The 17880-nt window shown below is 49.8% G+C and overlaps 2 protein-coding genes across 2 annotated transcripts in view; both read left to right on the top strand.

Moving 5' to 3' along the window:
• The window catches only part of LOC135899885 (mucin-2-like), a 48966-nt gene extending 36146 nt beyond the window's left edge, over positions 1 to 12820 (top strand). Inside the window, exon 3 of the mRNA XM_070534706.1 lies at positions 9961 to 12820. Coding sequence (XP_070390807.1) covers positions 9961 to 12745 — 2785 coding nt within the window. The 3' untranslated portion in view covers positions 12746 to 12820. The remainder of the gene's footprint in view (positions 1 to 9960) is intronic.
• Positions 1 to 17880, top strand: part of LOC135899884 (uncharacterized) — a 285314-nt gene that overhangs the window by 86603 nt on the left and 180831 nt on the right. The window lies entirely within an intron of this gene.

Below are 17880 nucleotides of genomic sequence, written 5' to 3'. Positions count from 1 at the left end.
GTTCTGTAGAACAGGAGCGGAGCAGATCATCGACGACCTTTGATAGAAAGTAGCGGCCGTGATATGTCAGCAACTGGCGAAGGGCGCCGTGGTGCAGGATGACTTCGCATAGTAAGAAGTCGGCGACATCTGTAGCGATGCTGGTTGGTAGCGCTCATGCGATGGCATACCTCGTGGCATAATCTGTTGCTACAGCAATCGATTTGTTTCCTTTGATGGAAATTGCAAAGGGGCCCAGGAGGTCTAGGCCCACACGGAAGAAGGGCTCTGTAGGGATATCTATTGGTTGTAGGAAACCAGCGGGAGGCTTAGCAGGCATCTTCCGGCGCTGACACAGGTCGCAAGAAGCGACATAACGGCGCACAGCGCGAGAAATGGCGGGCCAGAAGAAGCGGCGCCGCAGGCGGTCGTATGTACGAGTGATGCCCAGATGTCCAGCAGTAGGAGCGTCGTGAAATTGCTGGAGCATGGCGAGTCGAAGGTGCTTGGGAACGACTAGGAGGAGCTCCGGGCCGTCAGGACGAATGCTACGACGGTATAAAGTTCCATCGCGCAAGGTGAACATCAGGAAGGACGGGTCGTTGGACGAGGAGCTCAGGCGTTCCATAAGTGTTCGAAGAACAGGATCTTTGCTCTGCTCGTCACCAATATGGAGGAAGCCGGAGAGCCATAGAACACTGATGTCCGAGTCTGCATCAGTATCGTCCGGTTGATACACGGGTATGCGGGACAGGCAGGCAGCATCTTTATGCAGGCGCCCTGACTTTTACATAATAGAATATGTATATTCTTGTAGACGCAATGCCCAACGTGCAAGTCGTCCAGTTGGGTCTTTCAAAGAGGAGAGCCAGCAGAGGGCGTAATGGTCAGTTATGACGCAGAAGCTTCGACCGAAAAGGTACGGCCGAAATTTCGCGACCGCCCATACGAGCGCTAGACATTCTCTCTCAGTAATGGAGTAATTTCGCTCGGGCGTGGAAAGAAGGCGGCTCGCGTAAGCGATGACACGGTCTTGGCCCTGCTGACGCTGAGCGAGGACAGCGCCGATGCCATGACCTCTCGTATCAGTTCGTACTTCAGTGGGTGCAGAAGGCTCAAAGTGTGACAGAATGGGGAAAGTTGTAAGCCGCTCAATCAGGGTAGAGAAGGCTTTCTCCTGCAGTGGTCCCCAAGAGAAACAGACGTGTTTCTTAAGAAGGCCAGTAAAAGGGTGAGCGATGTACAGGAAAGGTACGGGAAAATAGCGCATGGCGGGAACTTTGTGTGGATCAGGTTGGATTCCGGTGGCGTTTACGAGATGGCCGAGCATGTTAATTTCACGGTGACTGAAAGGGCACTTGGAGAAGTTTAGCTGAAGGCCAGCCCTGCGAAACAGGGAGAGTATGGTCATGAGGCGCCGCAGGTGGCTCTCAAAGTTCGGCAAAAAGACAATTAATCGCATCGTCAAGGTAACAGAGGCATGTAGACCACTTCAAGCCGCGCTTGCAAGAGAGCGTCCGTCATTCGCTCGAATGTAGCTGGCGCATTGCATAAACCAAAGAGCATGACTTTAAATTAGTACAGACCGTCCGCTGTGACGAAGGCGGTTTTCTCGTGGTCCATCTCATCGACGCTAATCTGCCAATAGCCGGAGCGGAGGTCAATTAATGAAAAATATTGGGATCCGTGAAGTCAGTCAAGAGCCTCATCAATGCGAGGCAGGGGATAAACATCTTTCTTTGCTATCCTGTTGAGGTGACGGTAGTCAATGCAGAAGTGCCATGAGTTCTCTTTTTTTCTTTACTAGGACAACGGGTGATGCCCACGGGCTACTGGAAGATTCAATGATGTCTTTGGCCATCATCCTGTCTACCTCTTTCTGTATGATGGCCCTTTCTGTATCGGAGACACGATATGGCCGCCTATGAATGGGGCTGGCGTCACCGGTGTTGATGCGATGCGTGACAACAGACGTCTGGCCTAGTGGACGGTCGTCCAAATCAAAGATAACCCGATAAGATGACAGGAGGTGATGGAGAGCTGCTGTTTTCTCGGAAGGAAGGTCAGGGACGATTATCTTAGAAACATCGTCCGCGGGCGTCGAGTACGGAGGAGTGGGTGACAAAGGTCCGTTGGTACTGAGGAAGGAGTCAGATGTCAAATAAGAAACCTCAAATTCTTCCAACCAAGTGATAGGCGCTATGGTGATACCGTGTGGCAGCATATGGGACGAAAATCCAAAATTGAGGATGGGCACGCGAGTAAAGTTTTCGCGGATCCGGATTAAGGTGCTCGGCAGGGCAATATTTCGCGACAAAACGACGTCAGTAAGCGGCGACACGACGTACTCGCCATCAGGTACGGGAGGACAGGGCGTCAGGAGGACATTTGTAGCCGTTTGTGGAGACAGCCTTGCAAACTCAGCAGAACCTAAGCGGTGTGAAGCACAAGTTGTTGCATCGGCAGGAAGCGGCAGATCCAACTGTACAACACCTGCGGAGCAGTCAATTCGGGCAGAGTGTTTTGAAAGGAAGTCGAGGCCGAGAATTAGGTCGTGCGGACAGTGTTCAAGGACGATACAGAGAAGAACGGTATAATGGCCTCCAATTGTCACACGTGCTGTGCACATTCCAAGGGCAGGTGAAGTACTCCCATCGGCGACTCGCACAGTGCCCGGTACGGCGGGTGTCAGAACCTTTCTGAGCCTTCGGCGCAGAGTAGCGCTCATGACTGAAAGCTGCGCTCCTGTATCAACGAGAGATCTAAGAGGAACGCCATCAACTTCAATGTCCAGTAGGTTTCCACATGTAGGCAGGGTCAACAGAGAATTTGTGGGCCAGGTCGGAGTTTCAGCTTCACCTACGGGAGCTGCACCGCCTAGTTTCCCGAAGCGAAGCGACCGGTTGCAGAAGGGGACGAGGAGTGGTGAACGAGAGGCGAACGGGACCTACGACCTTGCGGAGACGGGGAGCGGCTGGATCTTGGTGGAGCACTGTCGGCGTTGATGTTCCTAGTCGGCGTATAGGGCGAGAAAGTACGATTGTCTGGTACTTGGTGGTAGGGACTAGGAGACAACCACCGAGGAGGCGACGACCAGTGGACATCCGAGCGCGGCACGCAAGCTCTTTTTTTGCTGCCAGCTGATGACCGACAGGTCTGCCAAACATGTCTCGCATTTTTTCTTTGCAGACATCCCAGCTCGTTAGGTCAGCTTCGTGTGTGTCGTACCATTGCTTCGCAGGTCCTCTTAGATAAAATATCACGTTTGCTAGCATCATTGTTGGATCCAACCTGTTAATGTCGCACCCTCGCTCGTACATCGTAAGCCAGTCCTCGACGTCAGCGTTGTCAGTGCCACAAAATGTCCCTGGATTCCGCGGATGAGTGAGGATGACCGTTGGCACGGGCTGTTGAGGCGTTCTCGCTTGTGTCGGTTGATTTGCCATTGTGGCGGCAGGTAGATGACGTCCGCTGCGAAGTTCCGTGATTATACCCCGCACCTTCCACCAAAATGTTGCAGGAAGAAAGCAGGCCCACGAGAATAAAATATTTTACATTTACAACAGAGGTATATGACGTTCCGGTAACTGCCAGACTTCGTCTTGTCTTGTGTCCCAGACAGTGGCGCGTCCCCACTATGGGGGATTGGCCAAGAAGCAGGCGGTTATCCATACGGTAAGAAGTATAGAGAAACTAGATTTGAATGGTGGAACGTGGGACGATAGAACTGTAATTTAATCTTGCAATGAAAATATTGTTAAAAATTTTGATAGAATAATTTAACGTAAAGAAATGAAATAATAGAAAATATGGATAATTGAAGAAAATCAGCAAGGTACTCTTTTCGTCTCTCTAATGAAATTGTAAACTGCAAGAAAAGCATCCCTGTGGCTGGATCCCAGTGAAGTCACCCCGAAAGAAAGAATGCTTGGCGAGGTTAGTGATAGGCCAAGTTTGCTAAATGAGTAATCTAATATTTTTCATTGTCTTGTAAAGCGGCGGCATGAGAGAAAATAATCTTCGATAGTTTCAGGTGCACTGCAAAAAGAACATAGAGGGGACATAGTGAGACCAGACCTGTGTAAGTAAAAATTTAGAGGAGGTACACGACATCTCAATTTTGTAAATGATACTTCCAATTCCCTTGAAGGACACCGATTAATATTGCATGGAAAGCCGAGATCATGGAGTTCAGAACGCGGTGTTAGCATGGATATTGCAGAATTTTGAGATATAGCGAAATTTGTCTACCTAGCCGCGGTGACATAAGCTGATGTCGGCAAAACCGTTATGATAAGGCCGTTCAGGGATGCTCGTGCGAGTGAATCGCCCATTTCATTCAAGTGCAACCCATGATGTCCCGGTACCCAAAGCAAACATACTTTTCGTAAGTACGGAGGTACCATCGAACGAAATGTTCTTTGAATTGCTGAATTTAAAGATGGAGTTAGTGCTGTGCATACAGATAGCGAGTCCGTCACCATAACAGCTAATGGGTCTTTTTTTGGGAGTTTTCGTAATGCTAATATAATCGCTAATAATTCTGCCTGAAATACAGGTGTGAAGTCGGGAAGGCGAAGGGAGTAGGACCATTGAAGGGATTCAGAGAAGTTCCCCACCCACTCCTGCCTTCTCATTTCAAACAGAAGCGTCAGTAGCTATTACGTTGTCAGTGGTTAGCTGGTGTAGGTGGCCGTGTAAGATATTAATTAAATCTCGCCTTGGTAATAGTTTCGCATGATTAGCAAATATGTACTCGAACTCAATTTTTAGCTCTGTAACGGCATCATTTGAATGGCAAACTTGGCGTATGGACACATGCAATTTTTGTAACTGTGCTTGTACGAATACTACCTGAGGACTGTGGAATCTCGACCACGATACTTGGAAAAACTCAGCAGGTTCATTCATAAAAGCATATTGCGTAGGTCTTTTTAAATATTCATAAATTTTTATAAATGTCTGAACCGTAAGTATGCCGAATCTGCAATCTAGGGTGGGTATGTAAGCTTCCTGATATAAAACAGAGTTTGCAACAAATGTAGGTAGCCCAAGGCATGAACGTAGAGCTTCACTTTCTAAAAGTATGAGAGGTTTAATTATGTAGGTGGGGCCACCGTATAATATCACGCAGCCGAATTCCAATATGGGCCGTACATACATTTTATAGATCATCAGTAAGGTATCCCTGCGTAGTCCAGAGCGACGGTGGCTGAGCCGGCGGAGCATAGCTACGGCTCGTTCTGCCTTTGTTTTAATATGTTCAATGTGACTGCGCCAGGTGAGTTTGCCATCGTAAATGACACCAAGGCACTTGACTTCGTCAACTTGAGGAATGATTTCCTGTCGGTATTGTAAAGATTTATTAATACCGCACTTATTATACCGTAATACCGTATACTAATACCGAACTTTTGCTAATATTTAACGACATGCATCGCCCCTCTAGCCATGTCTCCAGCGTTCCTAAGTATTTCTGCAGCGACTGTTGTAGTGAATGTATATTATTTCCGGACGTGAAAAATGCGATATCGTCCGCGTAAACATAAACATGTACTTCCGGACACAAAGGAATTGTGCTTAGCAAAATGTTAAATAATATAGGAGAAAGAACGGAACCCTGTGGTGCACCTCTTGTCTGCTTGTTTTTGGATGCCGAAATACCGTGTTGGTAACAATAAAACTCTCTATCTCTTATAAATTTATAGATGCAAGCGGTTATATAATTTGGTAAGTTCGTAGACTGAAGTTTGTCGAATAAAATACTATGTTCCACAGAGTCGTATGCTTTTGATACATCTAGCATCACCAAAGCTGCGTACTCTCGTTTGCGGCGAGCAAGTTTAACGCGGCTCTCTAAATCTACATGGGTGCACCATATGGAGTGGCCGGGACGAAATTCGTCTTCCTCTAGTCCCAATACAACTTCTTCCTTCTCTTCACGGTAACAATATGGTGCACCATTGATGGGTGTACCTCTTTCTGAGAGATCGTACGACGCACTGCGGAAGATATGTAATGATACTGTCCGACTGCTCGCTGCAGGATTTAGACGTTGTTGAATGGAGGAACTTGCTCTCATCAAGAACTGTGAGTAAGGGATTTATTTACGATATTTAGATTACGACACGAGATACATTTCAACAGTCTAGCATGACTCCCAAAAGGAGCACGAAAGACGAAGCACCAAGCACAAATCCGACACACCTGAGCACACAACAAACAAGCACAAGAAGTAGCCGAAAACTGCTGCTTAAACACCCACTGTCCTCCCTAGATCCTTAGGTGAGGGAAAACTGCCGTCTAACCTTCGTCCATTCGGACCGTCCACAGTCGTCGTTGGAGGCATCGTCGACCCGCCTTGGAGGGGGAGGGTTCACACACTCTCTTCCGCACTTTGTTCTCACTGAACACACTGAGGTGAACGGGTCCTCGTACACATGGGTTGTCACGCTTGACCCCAGCGAGCGCCTCTTGAGTCCAGTGCTGACTACTCCCACTCGAAAACGCCAAAACGGACAAACTGTCCGTGCCATTCAGAACAGTGGTCAGCGATAATGGAACTTGGCAGATTGTGTTTAGCAAGTTTCTTCAAAAGCACCTTACATCCCTTAATGTTCAAGATCCGTACGCCTCAAAACTTTCAAATGATGTTGTTAGGTTTCTTGAGGAAGGTACTTCCATTGGTTATGTGTTTTCAGTAGATGTTGAAGGATCGTTTTACTCTGTGCCCCACGATGCCTTATTTAGTTCTGTCAGAGATGCTATGAAATGTAACGGTGTAGTAGAGTCCCAAAACTCCTTTGAAATGTCAATAGACAATTTTCTGAAAATGCTAGAATTTTACCTTCATGTGACGTTTCTCTCTTTTGAGAACAAGTTTTATCGACAAAGACAAGGGATTTGTATTGGATCCTGCGTAGCCCCGGTGCCTACTAACATTTTCTTGACAGTGTATATACCGCGCCTTGGAGCCAATTTTAACAAGAAAAGGTGTACTAAAAGTGTTCAGGTATGTTGACGATTTTTTAATAGCTTTTAAGAAACTGAACGTGTTGACTTAAACAGGTGGTGTAAGCACTGTCCTAGACAGTTTTAAAGAGGAGGTACGGGGGTTGGTATTCACGCATTACCTACCCTTGCAGGGGCGATTACAGTTTTTAGACATTAACATTACCTTGAGTGAAGATCATGTATGTTGGCTGTACGCACCTCGAGCACAAAAGGAGCTCCTTCGTTATGCGTCGGCGCATTAAAAAACCGTAAAATGTTCCATTGCTAAACTTTGTCTCGAGTATGCTCTCGTGAAGTCGTGTCATCCCGCAATGCGTGCGAGCTTTGACGAGCAATTTGATAGGTTGGTTTCGGCGGGGTTCCCAAGCACGGTTATCACAGCAGTGGCTGAAGCGATCTTGCAAAAAGGTAAAGGTTCCATGGTCAAGAAACTGTGCACACAAGAAAAACTAGCTGCGAAGCCGGAAGTGGTTCCGTATGTATATAGGATAGCCGACAATATGAAAAAGGTGCCAAACAGACACGGCGTCCCAGTCGTGTTTTCGGCTCCTCGAAAACAAGCACAGCTCTGCGCCCGCGTCGCGAGCGAGGGTACGAGGAGCAGCTGCACCAAAAAACATGGAAAGCGGTTTGTAAACTGCTGTACCGGTGTGGTATGTGAAATACCTCTGACCTGCGGGAAAACCAATGTGGGCCAAGCGGGTCGATGCGTGAATGACCGTGCAGCTGAACATGTGCGGTTGCTGAAAGAAGGAGGTGCGCCTCTTTCGCAACATTGTGCAAATTTCACTGCGTGTGACCGAGTGGCGGAACATTCGCCATGAAAACAATGCCAGTACTGCAAGAAGTGCGAACCACGGTTCGGAGAGATAAAGATACTTGGCAGAAGCAGGGAAGCAAAGGCATGTGAGGTTTTGGAAGCATTCCATATAAAGAATCGAGGATATAACTGCGTTAGTGATACTTCCGTGACCCTCTTGAAAAGCGAAATGTCCTATCTAGAACGGTTTGGCATACGATACATTATGGTCATTGTGCGCATGTCTGTGATTTTCTTGATATTTGCAGATTTTTCGGTGAATAAAGATAGATGAAGATGGCGCTTGTCCTGTATCGTTCTCCCTCTCGTGGTCGTCTAGGTTGGCGCTGTTCCTTCCTAATCCTCAGGTAGACGTCGCGACTGTCAGCAGACTGTGACGAATTCCGGGGGCCGCAAAAACGCACCGCAAAACCCTCTTTTCTATGAGTTCTCTTGATCCAAGTAAACCGTGAAGGCGACAGCGAATCAGGTAACAATACTCGGTCCGCCAAGCGTATCTAGCCTTGCAGGCGTCGCCGAATCTCCGAAGGAGGCGCAAGGTTGACTAACCTTGGGATGGTCTCCAGTTCTCCGAAGGAGGTGCATGGTCGGTTAGCCTAGCTGGCGTCGCCGGTTCCTCAAAGAGGCGCATTGTTGGTTCTCCAAAACGACTCGTCGCAGCGGTCAGGGAAGAGTTCGTAGGTCGCTAGCACAGCAGGACGATCGAAACGACTGCAGCGGCTGTGAAAGGTTTGCAGGTCAGTACCCCTGCAGGCCGATCGTAACATCACGCGACTCTTGAGCCAACTATCTAACAAGTCTTCGCGTGGCAGCGATGGAACGCACTCTACAACACAGCTCGCGTTTATATTTGATCCTCTCGTAACTAAATCCAGCACTGTCGCACTAACGGGTCCACTGTAAAGCGAGCACGAGTAGGCCGATTTGAGCGAGTCCTGTGGTCGCATACCTTTATTTTCCCTCAATGAACTATCTATCTTTTTTTTCTTTCTTGCTACACGTACGCACACACATACATACGCACCCAAACACACACGCACGCACACACGCGGTATTAATTTCCGTACGGAATTTCACAGTGGGAAAACGAACGGTACCTGAATATCCTCAGTGCGACGCATATGCGCGTCTTTGTCCATAAATTATTTATGAAAGCTAAAACTTGTATGCCTTCTTTACCGAGGTTCGGCCCGTATGCTGGATCGGCTTGCTTGCAGCATGAGGCTTTATGCAATGAACATCCCGGGGATTGCATGATAAAAAGTGGGCCTATTTCGGAGAGCCTAATCCGTCTGCGCTAAACATGCTTGCTTAGACGCTGAAACGCGCTGCAGCAGACGAACAGCTCTGCGGCGTTCAATTGCTCGCTTCCCGAAAACATATAGCTTTAGATGGATTCCACATTGTGCGTTGGATCACCATAATTTCCTTCTTTATTTCTCTTTCATCTGCTTTAGATTTTCTTATTTCTTCATTGTTGTTTTCTTTATCCGTGTCTGGCAGTTACCCCTCATAGGTTTTAACCGTTTCTGAGACAACCAGAGTCTTCATCGTTCCTATTTGATGCTGCGTAAACGTCAAGGAAGATAACCGATGGTCATTAAGTGTTACGGACTGGATTTCAAGGGAAGGGAAGCGTAGCAGGGGACGGCAGCAAGTTACGTGGGTGGATGAGATTAGGAAGTTTGCAGCGACAACATGGCCACGATTGGTACCTGACCGGGGTAGTTGGAGAAGTGTTGGAGAGGCCTTTGCCCTGCAATGGGCGTAGCCAGGCTGATGATGATGATGATGAAACGTCAAGATAGGATGTGTTTCGTTGGCCTAAAATTCGAATCAGTAATATGTATTTTTTTCTAAATTCTGAAGGAAATAAAACTCTACGCACTTGAACAATACCTGAGAATTGCGGCACTTACTTTTTGCGACATTTAGTTTCGTGTCGTAATTTTTTAGTAACTCTATGCCCGCATAGCGGGCAAGCGCCATAATTTAAGAAGAAAACGCGCAAGCTCCGCGAGAGCAGTCACGCGCCCTGGCTTCCTCGCGGTCTCCTGCGTTCCAGCGATCCACGAAGAAAAGAACGCAATTCCGGTGCACCGGAGAAGGAGAGACCACACCAAGCAGAAGCGACTGAAGTAGCACAGCAGGCGGATGGACAGCGAGTGGGATACATCCGGCGTCGACGAGTCGGCCCTTGAAGTGTCGACCCTGACCGGTTCTTCGAACGATGATGAAAGTGAAACGGACGACAGCGCCACACTCGTCGCAGTTGTGTGCTGCGTCCTGGCGTGCATCATCGCCATAGCCCTCGTGCTATTCCTATTGGGAGGGCTGGACGACTATGACTCAGGTGACGACGATGACATGGAACATACGACAAGATACCTTCCCGCTGATCGTTCCGCGCCACGGCCAGTGGTGACTGATCGCCCCACAACGAAAGCGCCACCATCGCCACCGGTGACCGTTCGCGCTAGAGTGACTAGGCCACCGCCTACAACGTCAAGACCGGTAACAACGAGGCCGTCCCCTATTACACGTACTAAGCCTACTACTACACCCGTCACCACGACTACGCTGAAAAAATCGACTGCGCGACGTCCGCCACCTAAACGCCCACCACCACCTCCTCCTCCGCTTCCTGCGACAACTAAACGCCGTCCACCACCTCCTCCTCCACCTCCTCCGACAACTAGACGCGCTCCGCCACCTCCTCCGACAACTAAACGTCCTCCACCACCAACAACAACTAAGCGCCCTCCACCACCTCCTCCTCCACCTCCTCCGACAACTAGACGCCCTCCGCCACCTCCTCCGACAACTAAACGTCCTCCACCACCATCAACAACTATACGTGCTCCACCACCTCCTCCTCCACGTCCTCCGACAACTAGACGCCCTCCGCCACCTCCTCCGACAACTAAACGTCCTCCACCACCAACAACAACTAAGCGCCCTCCACCACCTCCTCCTCCACCTCCTCCGACAACTAGACGCCCTCCGCCACCTCCTCCGACAACTAAACGTCCTCCCCCACCATCAACAACTAAACGTGCTCCACCACCTCCTCCTCCACGTCCTCCGACAACTAGACGCCCTCCGCCACCTCCTACGACAACTAAACGCCGTCCACCACCTCCTCCTCCGCCTCCTGCGACAACTAAACGCCGTCCACCACCTCCTACGACAACTAAACGCCGTCCACCACCTCCTCCTCCGCCTCCTGCGACAACTAAACGCCGTCCACCACCTCCTGCGACAACCAAACGCCCTCCACCACCTCCTCCTCCGCCTCCTCCGCCTCCTGCGACAACTAAACGCCGTCCACCACCTCCTACGACAACTAAACGCCGTCCACCACCTCCTCCTCCGCCTCCTGCGACAACTAAACGCCGTCCACCACCTCCTACGACAACTAAACGCCGTCCACCACCTCCTCCTCCGCCTCCTGCGACAACTAAACGCCGTCCACCACCTCCTACGACAACTAAACGCCGTCCACCACCTCCTCCGCCTCCTCCGCCTCCTGCGACAACTAAACGCCGTCCACCACCTCCTACGACAACTAAACGCCGTCCACCACCTCCTCCTCCGCCTCCTGCGACAACTAAACGTCGTCCACCACCTCCTGCGACAACCAAACGCCCTCCACCACCTCCTCCGACAACTAGACGCCCTCCGCCACGTCCTCCGACTACTAAACGTCCTCCCCCACCTACAACGACTAAACGCCCTCCACCGCCCACTCCTCCTCCTCCGCGAACTCAGCGAACTCGGCCTACTACGCCACCTCAGCTTTCAACGCCATTCGTAAAACCTATCTCGCTTCTGTGTACCGTCAGTGACCGGTCATACAACCACACCGTCTATCCGCAAGAGGGTCTGTGCGACTATATTGTCTTTGACTCGATGTTCAAGAATAATCGCAACCGACTTGACCGGGACGTTCGCGATAACTTAAACAACTTCCTTTTAAACGCGAGGGCACACGAGGGCCGCAAGTCGCAGCAGTACGGTTTGAGCTTCGCCTTCGATCATCACTTGGAACTCAGACGCGATCTGAAGAGCTCCCACATCTTTAACTACTTGGACTTCAACGTGTTTCACTACGGCATAATCGATTGTCGCACGCAAGACGCGACTCCGGCCCAAATAGACCAGGTGTTCGTGACACTCCTGGTGATAAAACGCGCACTCGGGAATGTAGTACCCCCCACGTCCGTCATCCTGGGCGCGCAGTCCGCCACTACCAAGTGGACCAACTACTTCAAAGCCAAATTCAAGAACACCTTCACGCCGGACCTGTTCATCTCGCTGGGCCACCAGATGCGGGGCGATTCAGAGAAGAGCCCGTGCATCGCCAGGCCGCCAGCCATGCTGCAGAAGCCTACGGGGTTTTCGGAGGAGTACGACTTGCACGACGCCGCGAGAGCCATGGCGGCCATCGCTTCGCAGCCCGACGGACCAGCCATCTCCATCTCCGTCTCGTTGAAGGGTCGTTGGTCCATGCTGAAGCCGAGCGCCAAGCCCGAGGTCTTCGCGCCCTGCCTCACGGGCGCCATCAAGGGGGACCAATACGGCGGCTACTGCAATGTGGTGAGAACACCGCCCTACTCGGGCAACCTGTTGCACGATGCGAAGAACTACGCCATGCGCGCCTACGACCCGGTGAAGCGGCTCATGTTCGTGTACGACAACGAGCAGACCCTGTGCAAGAAGCTATGCCTCATCAAGGCCAACTACAGCAAGCTGAAGTTCGGCGTGGCCATCTACGACCTGGACTTCGAGGACGTCGACGGCACCTGCTCGTCGCTCAACACTCAGGGAGCCTACAGCCGCACCAAGGTGGTGGGCAAGGTGCAGAGGTATTTAGAGCACGAGTTCACCAATCCGTCCAAGGAGGCTGAGTGTTCCCAGCTGTGGCGATAAGCCGTTTGAGACCTTGACTGATCTATTTAATGACCGACGCTACCATGCCGGTTAATAAACAGCTTACTCATCTTGGCTGGGGTTATTTGACCGACGCGGCTACGAATCGGGCCGTTTCTGATTCGATTGACAAGTGCCGGCTCCTGGTGGCTTTTGCTTGTTTTCGTTGTATACTCTTGTGTACAACGCTTGGCAATGTATTGAGGTCTGCTTGGCATGAGGGGCAAGGTATTTAGAGGTAATTTGTTAAGTGACACGCTCACCGCTTCTTGGTTTTGCGTGGCCATAATTCAGTTGGTCATCGGGGAATATTCTACGACCTCTGGGAGGACGCAAAAGCGCGTTTCTGTGGGAAAGAATTGAGGCGGACGTAACCGGCATCGTCTGCATCAGTTCCTAACATTTGCACAGCAAGCAGCCGAAAACAAGCGCGTCGGAACAAAAATATGCAACTGCAACAGAACGCGCTATCGTTTCACAGACTTAATGAAAAAATAAAATTTTATGTTTACTTATTGTTTTAGTCAATGTAAATATACACAAACTACGTGTCCAAGACCCATTGACAATACTAGTCGTGGTTCCATGCTTCGAGCAACACAGAAGCACACGAGAGGGACATATCTCCCTCTCACGTTCATCTCGCGTGTCGTCGTCATGCATTTCTCGTCCAGCCATCGACTTCACTCTAACTTGATCACCCAGCTCTCACCTCACCCCTGTCGTCACACAGTGGCCGTCATATACCACTGTTGTCACGCTTTCGTCGTCACGCTGTCGTTTTATCATCCTCGCATCACTTTAGTGACGTCATTCTATAGTCGTCATACCACTCTCCGTCGATCTATCGACTTCGTTCTTGCTTTTTCATCCCATCCTATTTATGGTGTCGCCTATCAATCATTATTCTGGCGTTGTCACTATTGGGCGCTCATTCTGGCGTTGTCATTATTGGAGCTTCGTCACTCGGTTGTCGTCATGCCAACGTCGTCACGTGTTCGTCGTCATGCATTCCCTCACCCTTCCGTGGTCCTCATCATCCCATTGTCCGTCAATTGTCCTTTCATTGACGTGGTCCTGTCGTCGTTGTACCGTATTTGTCTTTTCGTCGACGTCGTTCCTTCTCCGTCATTCCGTCGTTGTCACTTCGTCGTCTTTATGCAATCGTTGCCATGTCGCCATGTTCATGGTGACATGACGAAGCTTGGTTACGGCAACAAGTGCCATAGCTAAGTGGGAAGGTACTGGAGTATATCGAATATAGCAGAAGCAACAGAAGTATCGGAATGACCTCGCCTTTGCGTGAACAACGCCTATGGAAACGGCTTACGGTACTGCTTCGGTCAAGCGACAACTCCACACTGCAGCAACTGTGGCTCAGTGAACATTGCATGCGTTCACTTACACAGAGACGTTTATCATTTGACTGTGCCTTAGGCCCTCTAGCCAGCCTCACGCAGCAGAGGCACGCGATGAGCTTTTTATTTGCATACTTAGAAAATATTGGTCAACTCGAGAAACCTTGGTTCGACTCTGTCACTCTCATGCACTTTTCACGCGGCAGATTCTGGCACCTCATTGTAGTACGGTGCATACACTTAAGGACTCTAACAATTGACACCGTTGCCCATGAGTATGAAAAGGCAGTACCCAAATTTTTTTGTTTAGGTTATTCCTTGTAGAGTAGCAGGCCAGAGCAAGTTATAGCTCAGGCCGACCTCTCTGCCTTTCTGTAAATAAATTTTTCTTTCTCTCTCTAAATTATTCCTTTTTTTTGCTCCTTTCTCCTTCGGTTTTTCTCTCCAAATATCCTTCCCCACGCAGAGTAGCCTGTGAGCAATGTCGTTACGCCGGCAAAAATCTCTGCTTTTCATTAGAGGGTTCTCTCTCTCTCTCTCTGTCTGTCTCTCTCAGAATGACACTACAGATATTAAATGAACGTGACTTCAGAAGGAAGATGTATTGCCAAATTAATCGAGTGCTAATCGCATTACCATCGAAGGCCATCATGAGAACTGCGCTGCCGTAAGTTTCTTGCCGCGTAAGCTGTTGTAGGCTCATTCCGTGTTTGTTGGCGATGTTGTACGCCGCCGCCAGTGTCCGGTTTCGGCCGCAGCTTTCGCCTAGCGCGCGAGAAGTCACGCGATCTCACAGGCCTGCCGCGTTGCATCGACACGTGCTCACTTTCAATTGCAGTTACATATTGTGATGCGTATAAAGCCATGCTTACCCAATTGATTCGTCATTTAGTGTTTCTTGCATGCCCACGCTTAGCTTTGGCATTGGCAAGTTGCATCCCTTGAAAGGAAGGAAAATGGCGCGTCTGTAGTGCATCAAGCACAATGGTGAAAGGAAGACATATCGCCGCTTAGAAGAAACATAGCGAACAAGAAGAAGTGTCACTAGCACGCGGAATAAAACGGTCCGTTCTTCATACCACCGCCAGATTCATAGCCGATCCCCGGTAGTGGGTTGAGCCATACCTGTAGGCACCAAAACCAAACCAAACCAATCGCGTTACTTTTGCTGCAGACTGAATGCTTTGGACTCTCCAGTTTCCCCTTGCATCGTATCGTGACACGTATCAAGGGATGTTACATGGGCACCGCGTAGTCTTGCTGCCTGTGTCACCTCTTCGCAACGCGTTATGGCGCCTCCTCGAAAACTACTAACCGCTGTTGAAGAAAAAAGAGAGACATATAATATTTGATGGCAGAAAGGTGGAGAGGTCTTTGTGAAGTACCTCTAGCCTGCTACTCCACACTGGGTAAGGGGTTTGGGGAATAAGAGAGATAGGATGTGAAGAGGAAGGAGGGTGGTGGTATGGTGAATATCATGAGGGCTGCACAGCATACTGTTTCTGTGCAATGCGTACGTGTACGCCTCACAGCAAAGCACAGTGATCTTCGCAGGCAGAAGTAAAAGCTTTTGCGGTGTAGCTAGGAGGCTGTCTGTAGCGTTTATATTTTTGTCGCTGTTAGCGTGACTGGTGTATTTGAACGAGCCAGTAGCAGCTGAAGGACGTAGAATATTTGCCGCCGCAAGGCTTTGATGACAGACGCCACTAGTAGAGGTACGCGTGCGGCTGCAGTCAGGCAAGTTAGGGCTCAGCAGACCACTATGCAGAGAGCAGCACAAGCCGCATGTCGCCGTCGTCGTCGTTCCGAAAAAAAAACTGTGTAAAATGACTTCGCCGCGAAGACCGCCTCGTCCGTGCTGTTGGAGATGCGGCCCGACAGCTTCGCCGCCGAGACGATCAAGTGCATGCTACCGAAAATGCTGCCCGGCAGCTTCGCCACGAAGACCCCAGTGTGCATGCACCGCAAAATGTGTCCCGGAAGCGTCACCGTTCACACCCTCACGTGCTAGCAGACGAAAATGAGGCCCGGGAAGTTCGCAGTGTGGACCATCACGTGCGAGCAACCGAAAATGATGTCCGGGAGCTTCGCCGTAAATGATAACTGTCGACGCAGACGTAATGGACGGGTTGGTCAATGGTGTGGTTGGGAACCTTGCCTTCACTGAGGTAGGCGATTCGGAACTCTCAAGAAGGCTGTGGCGTAAGTTCAACTGTGGTGCCACTGAAAGTGACGTGGCTAAAGGCGACACCGTTGCGCTGTGAAGTCGGGAGCGCGGTCCGCCCCGAGTGGGTAGCAATAAAACAGGTTCACATCACATGCCTCCACGCAAAGTTTCCAGTGGTACACTCTAGGGCAATAACGATTCAAAAGTCTCAGAGTGGCACATCTACTAGCGTTGTTTACGAATGCAACAAATGTGATCCTCCAATTTGTGTACGCGGAACAGTGCTGAGCCACTTCGCTTGGTGGCCTTTACATCCCGAACGCTTAAGACGACCTCACGTTTTACCACACGGCCGAAAACGCAGATCGAGCACTGCGTGGCCAACACCGTAGACTCAAACAACATCGCCTTGACAAAATAATGCTCCGTCTCTTTTTACTGCTTGATCAGCCCTATAGGTTTGCCACCTGCTTTCTCAAGGTACGTTCTCTGACTGCTTACAGGCTTGACGTCATGCACAATGACATCTTCATGCGAGTGTCCCTATTATGCTTCACCGAGACTTGGGGTCGTCCACATGAGGTCACCGGCTGCAGGTGTGTCGTGTCAGCAAATCGAACTGTGCACCGGGCCTCAGATATGGCAATATACGAACGGGAAAATGCGTGGTTGCCATTCAAACTCGTAGGAACACCGGACGTAGAATTTCACGAGGTGTGCGCAAGGCGTAACTCCGAGGGCATTGTGATTGCCTCAGTGTATGGGTCGTCAGGCACTCAACATGGGGCGATCGCGGACTTCTTGGCACATACCTTTGTTTCTCACCACGATGTGCCCAAACATAAACACAAAGGATCCTCACAACGCCTGGTTCGTACCCAGTGTTCAAGAAGACCTCGGCAAGGAATATGTGTCAAATACGCGGTGCATGTCTTCGCACACCAGTTCTTGTTTGGACTTTTTATTTACATGAAATTACCATTTTGCCCCGATGAATGTCCTTCTCGACCTACTTTTCTGATCATAAAGCACACCTGAATGTGTTTGAATAAACCTATGCAAATAACCGCACGACTTGTAATACCGTTACTACTTGCAGATACAGTGTTAAATAAGTTTACGACGGTCTTCTTTGGAAACTCTTGTTCAGCTTGCGCTGCGACTATCCTGTGTGTGCAGTCTAGGCCTGTGCTTTCCTTTTCTAATCTTGCAGTATAAACGGAGTTACAGGTGGTTGAGAGCTGCTATCGATCCACCACGTGCTTTCCTTTTTCCTTTCGTCTTCCTTAGCATGCTGGAAGCTCCAGTGGAATTTCTGACTGCAGTATCTATCTATCTATCTATATATCTATCTATCTATCTGTCTATCTATCTATCTATCTATCTATCATTCAGCCATCGATCAATCCATCCACAGATCCATCCATCCATCCATCATTCATCCATCGATCAATCCAACCATCCATCCCTCATTCATCCATCCATCCATCCATCCATCCATCCATCCATCCTATCCTATCCTATCCTATCCTATCCTATCCTATTGCGCCGACCCCATGACCCAAGTTTTGTACTAGCTTGGGCCACTAGATATGTGCTCTTGGCCCTGG

This window comes from Dermacentor albipictus, chromosome 2 (genome assembly GCF_038994185.2).
Source record: "Dermacentor albipictus isolate Rhodes 1998 colony chromosome 2, USDA_Dalb.pri_finalv2, whole genome shotgun sequence".
In the NCBI taxonomy this organism is placed as follows: domain Eukaryota; kingdom Metazoa; phylum Arthropoda; class Arachnida; order Ixodida; family Ixodidae; genus Dermacentor; species Dermacentor albipictus.
This window is presented reverse-complemented; position numbering and strand designations above follow the sequence as displayed.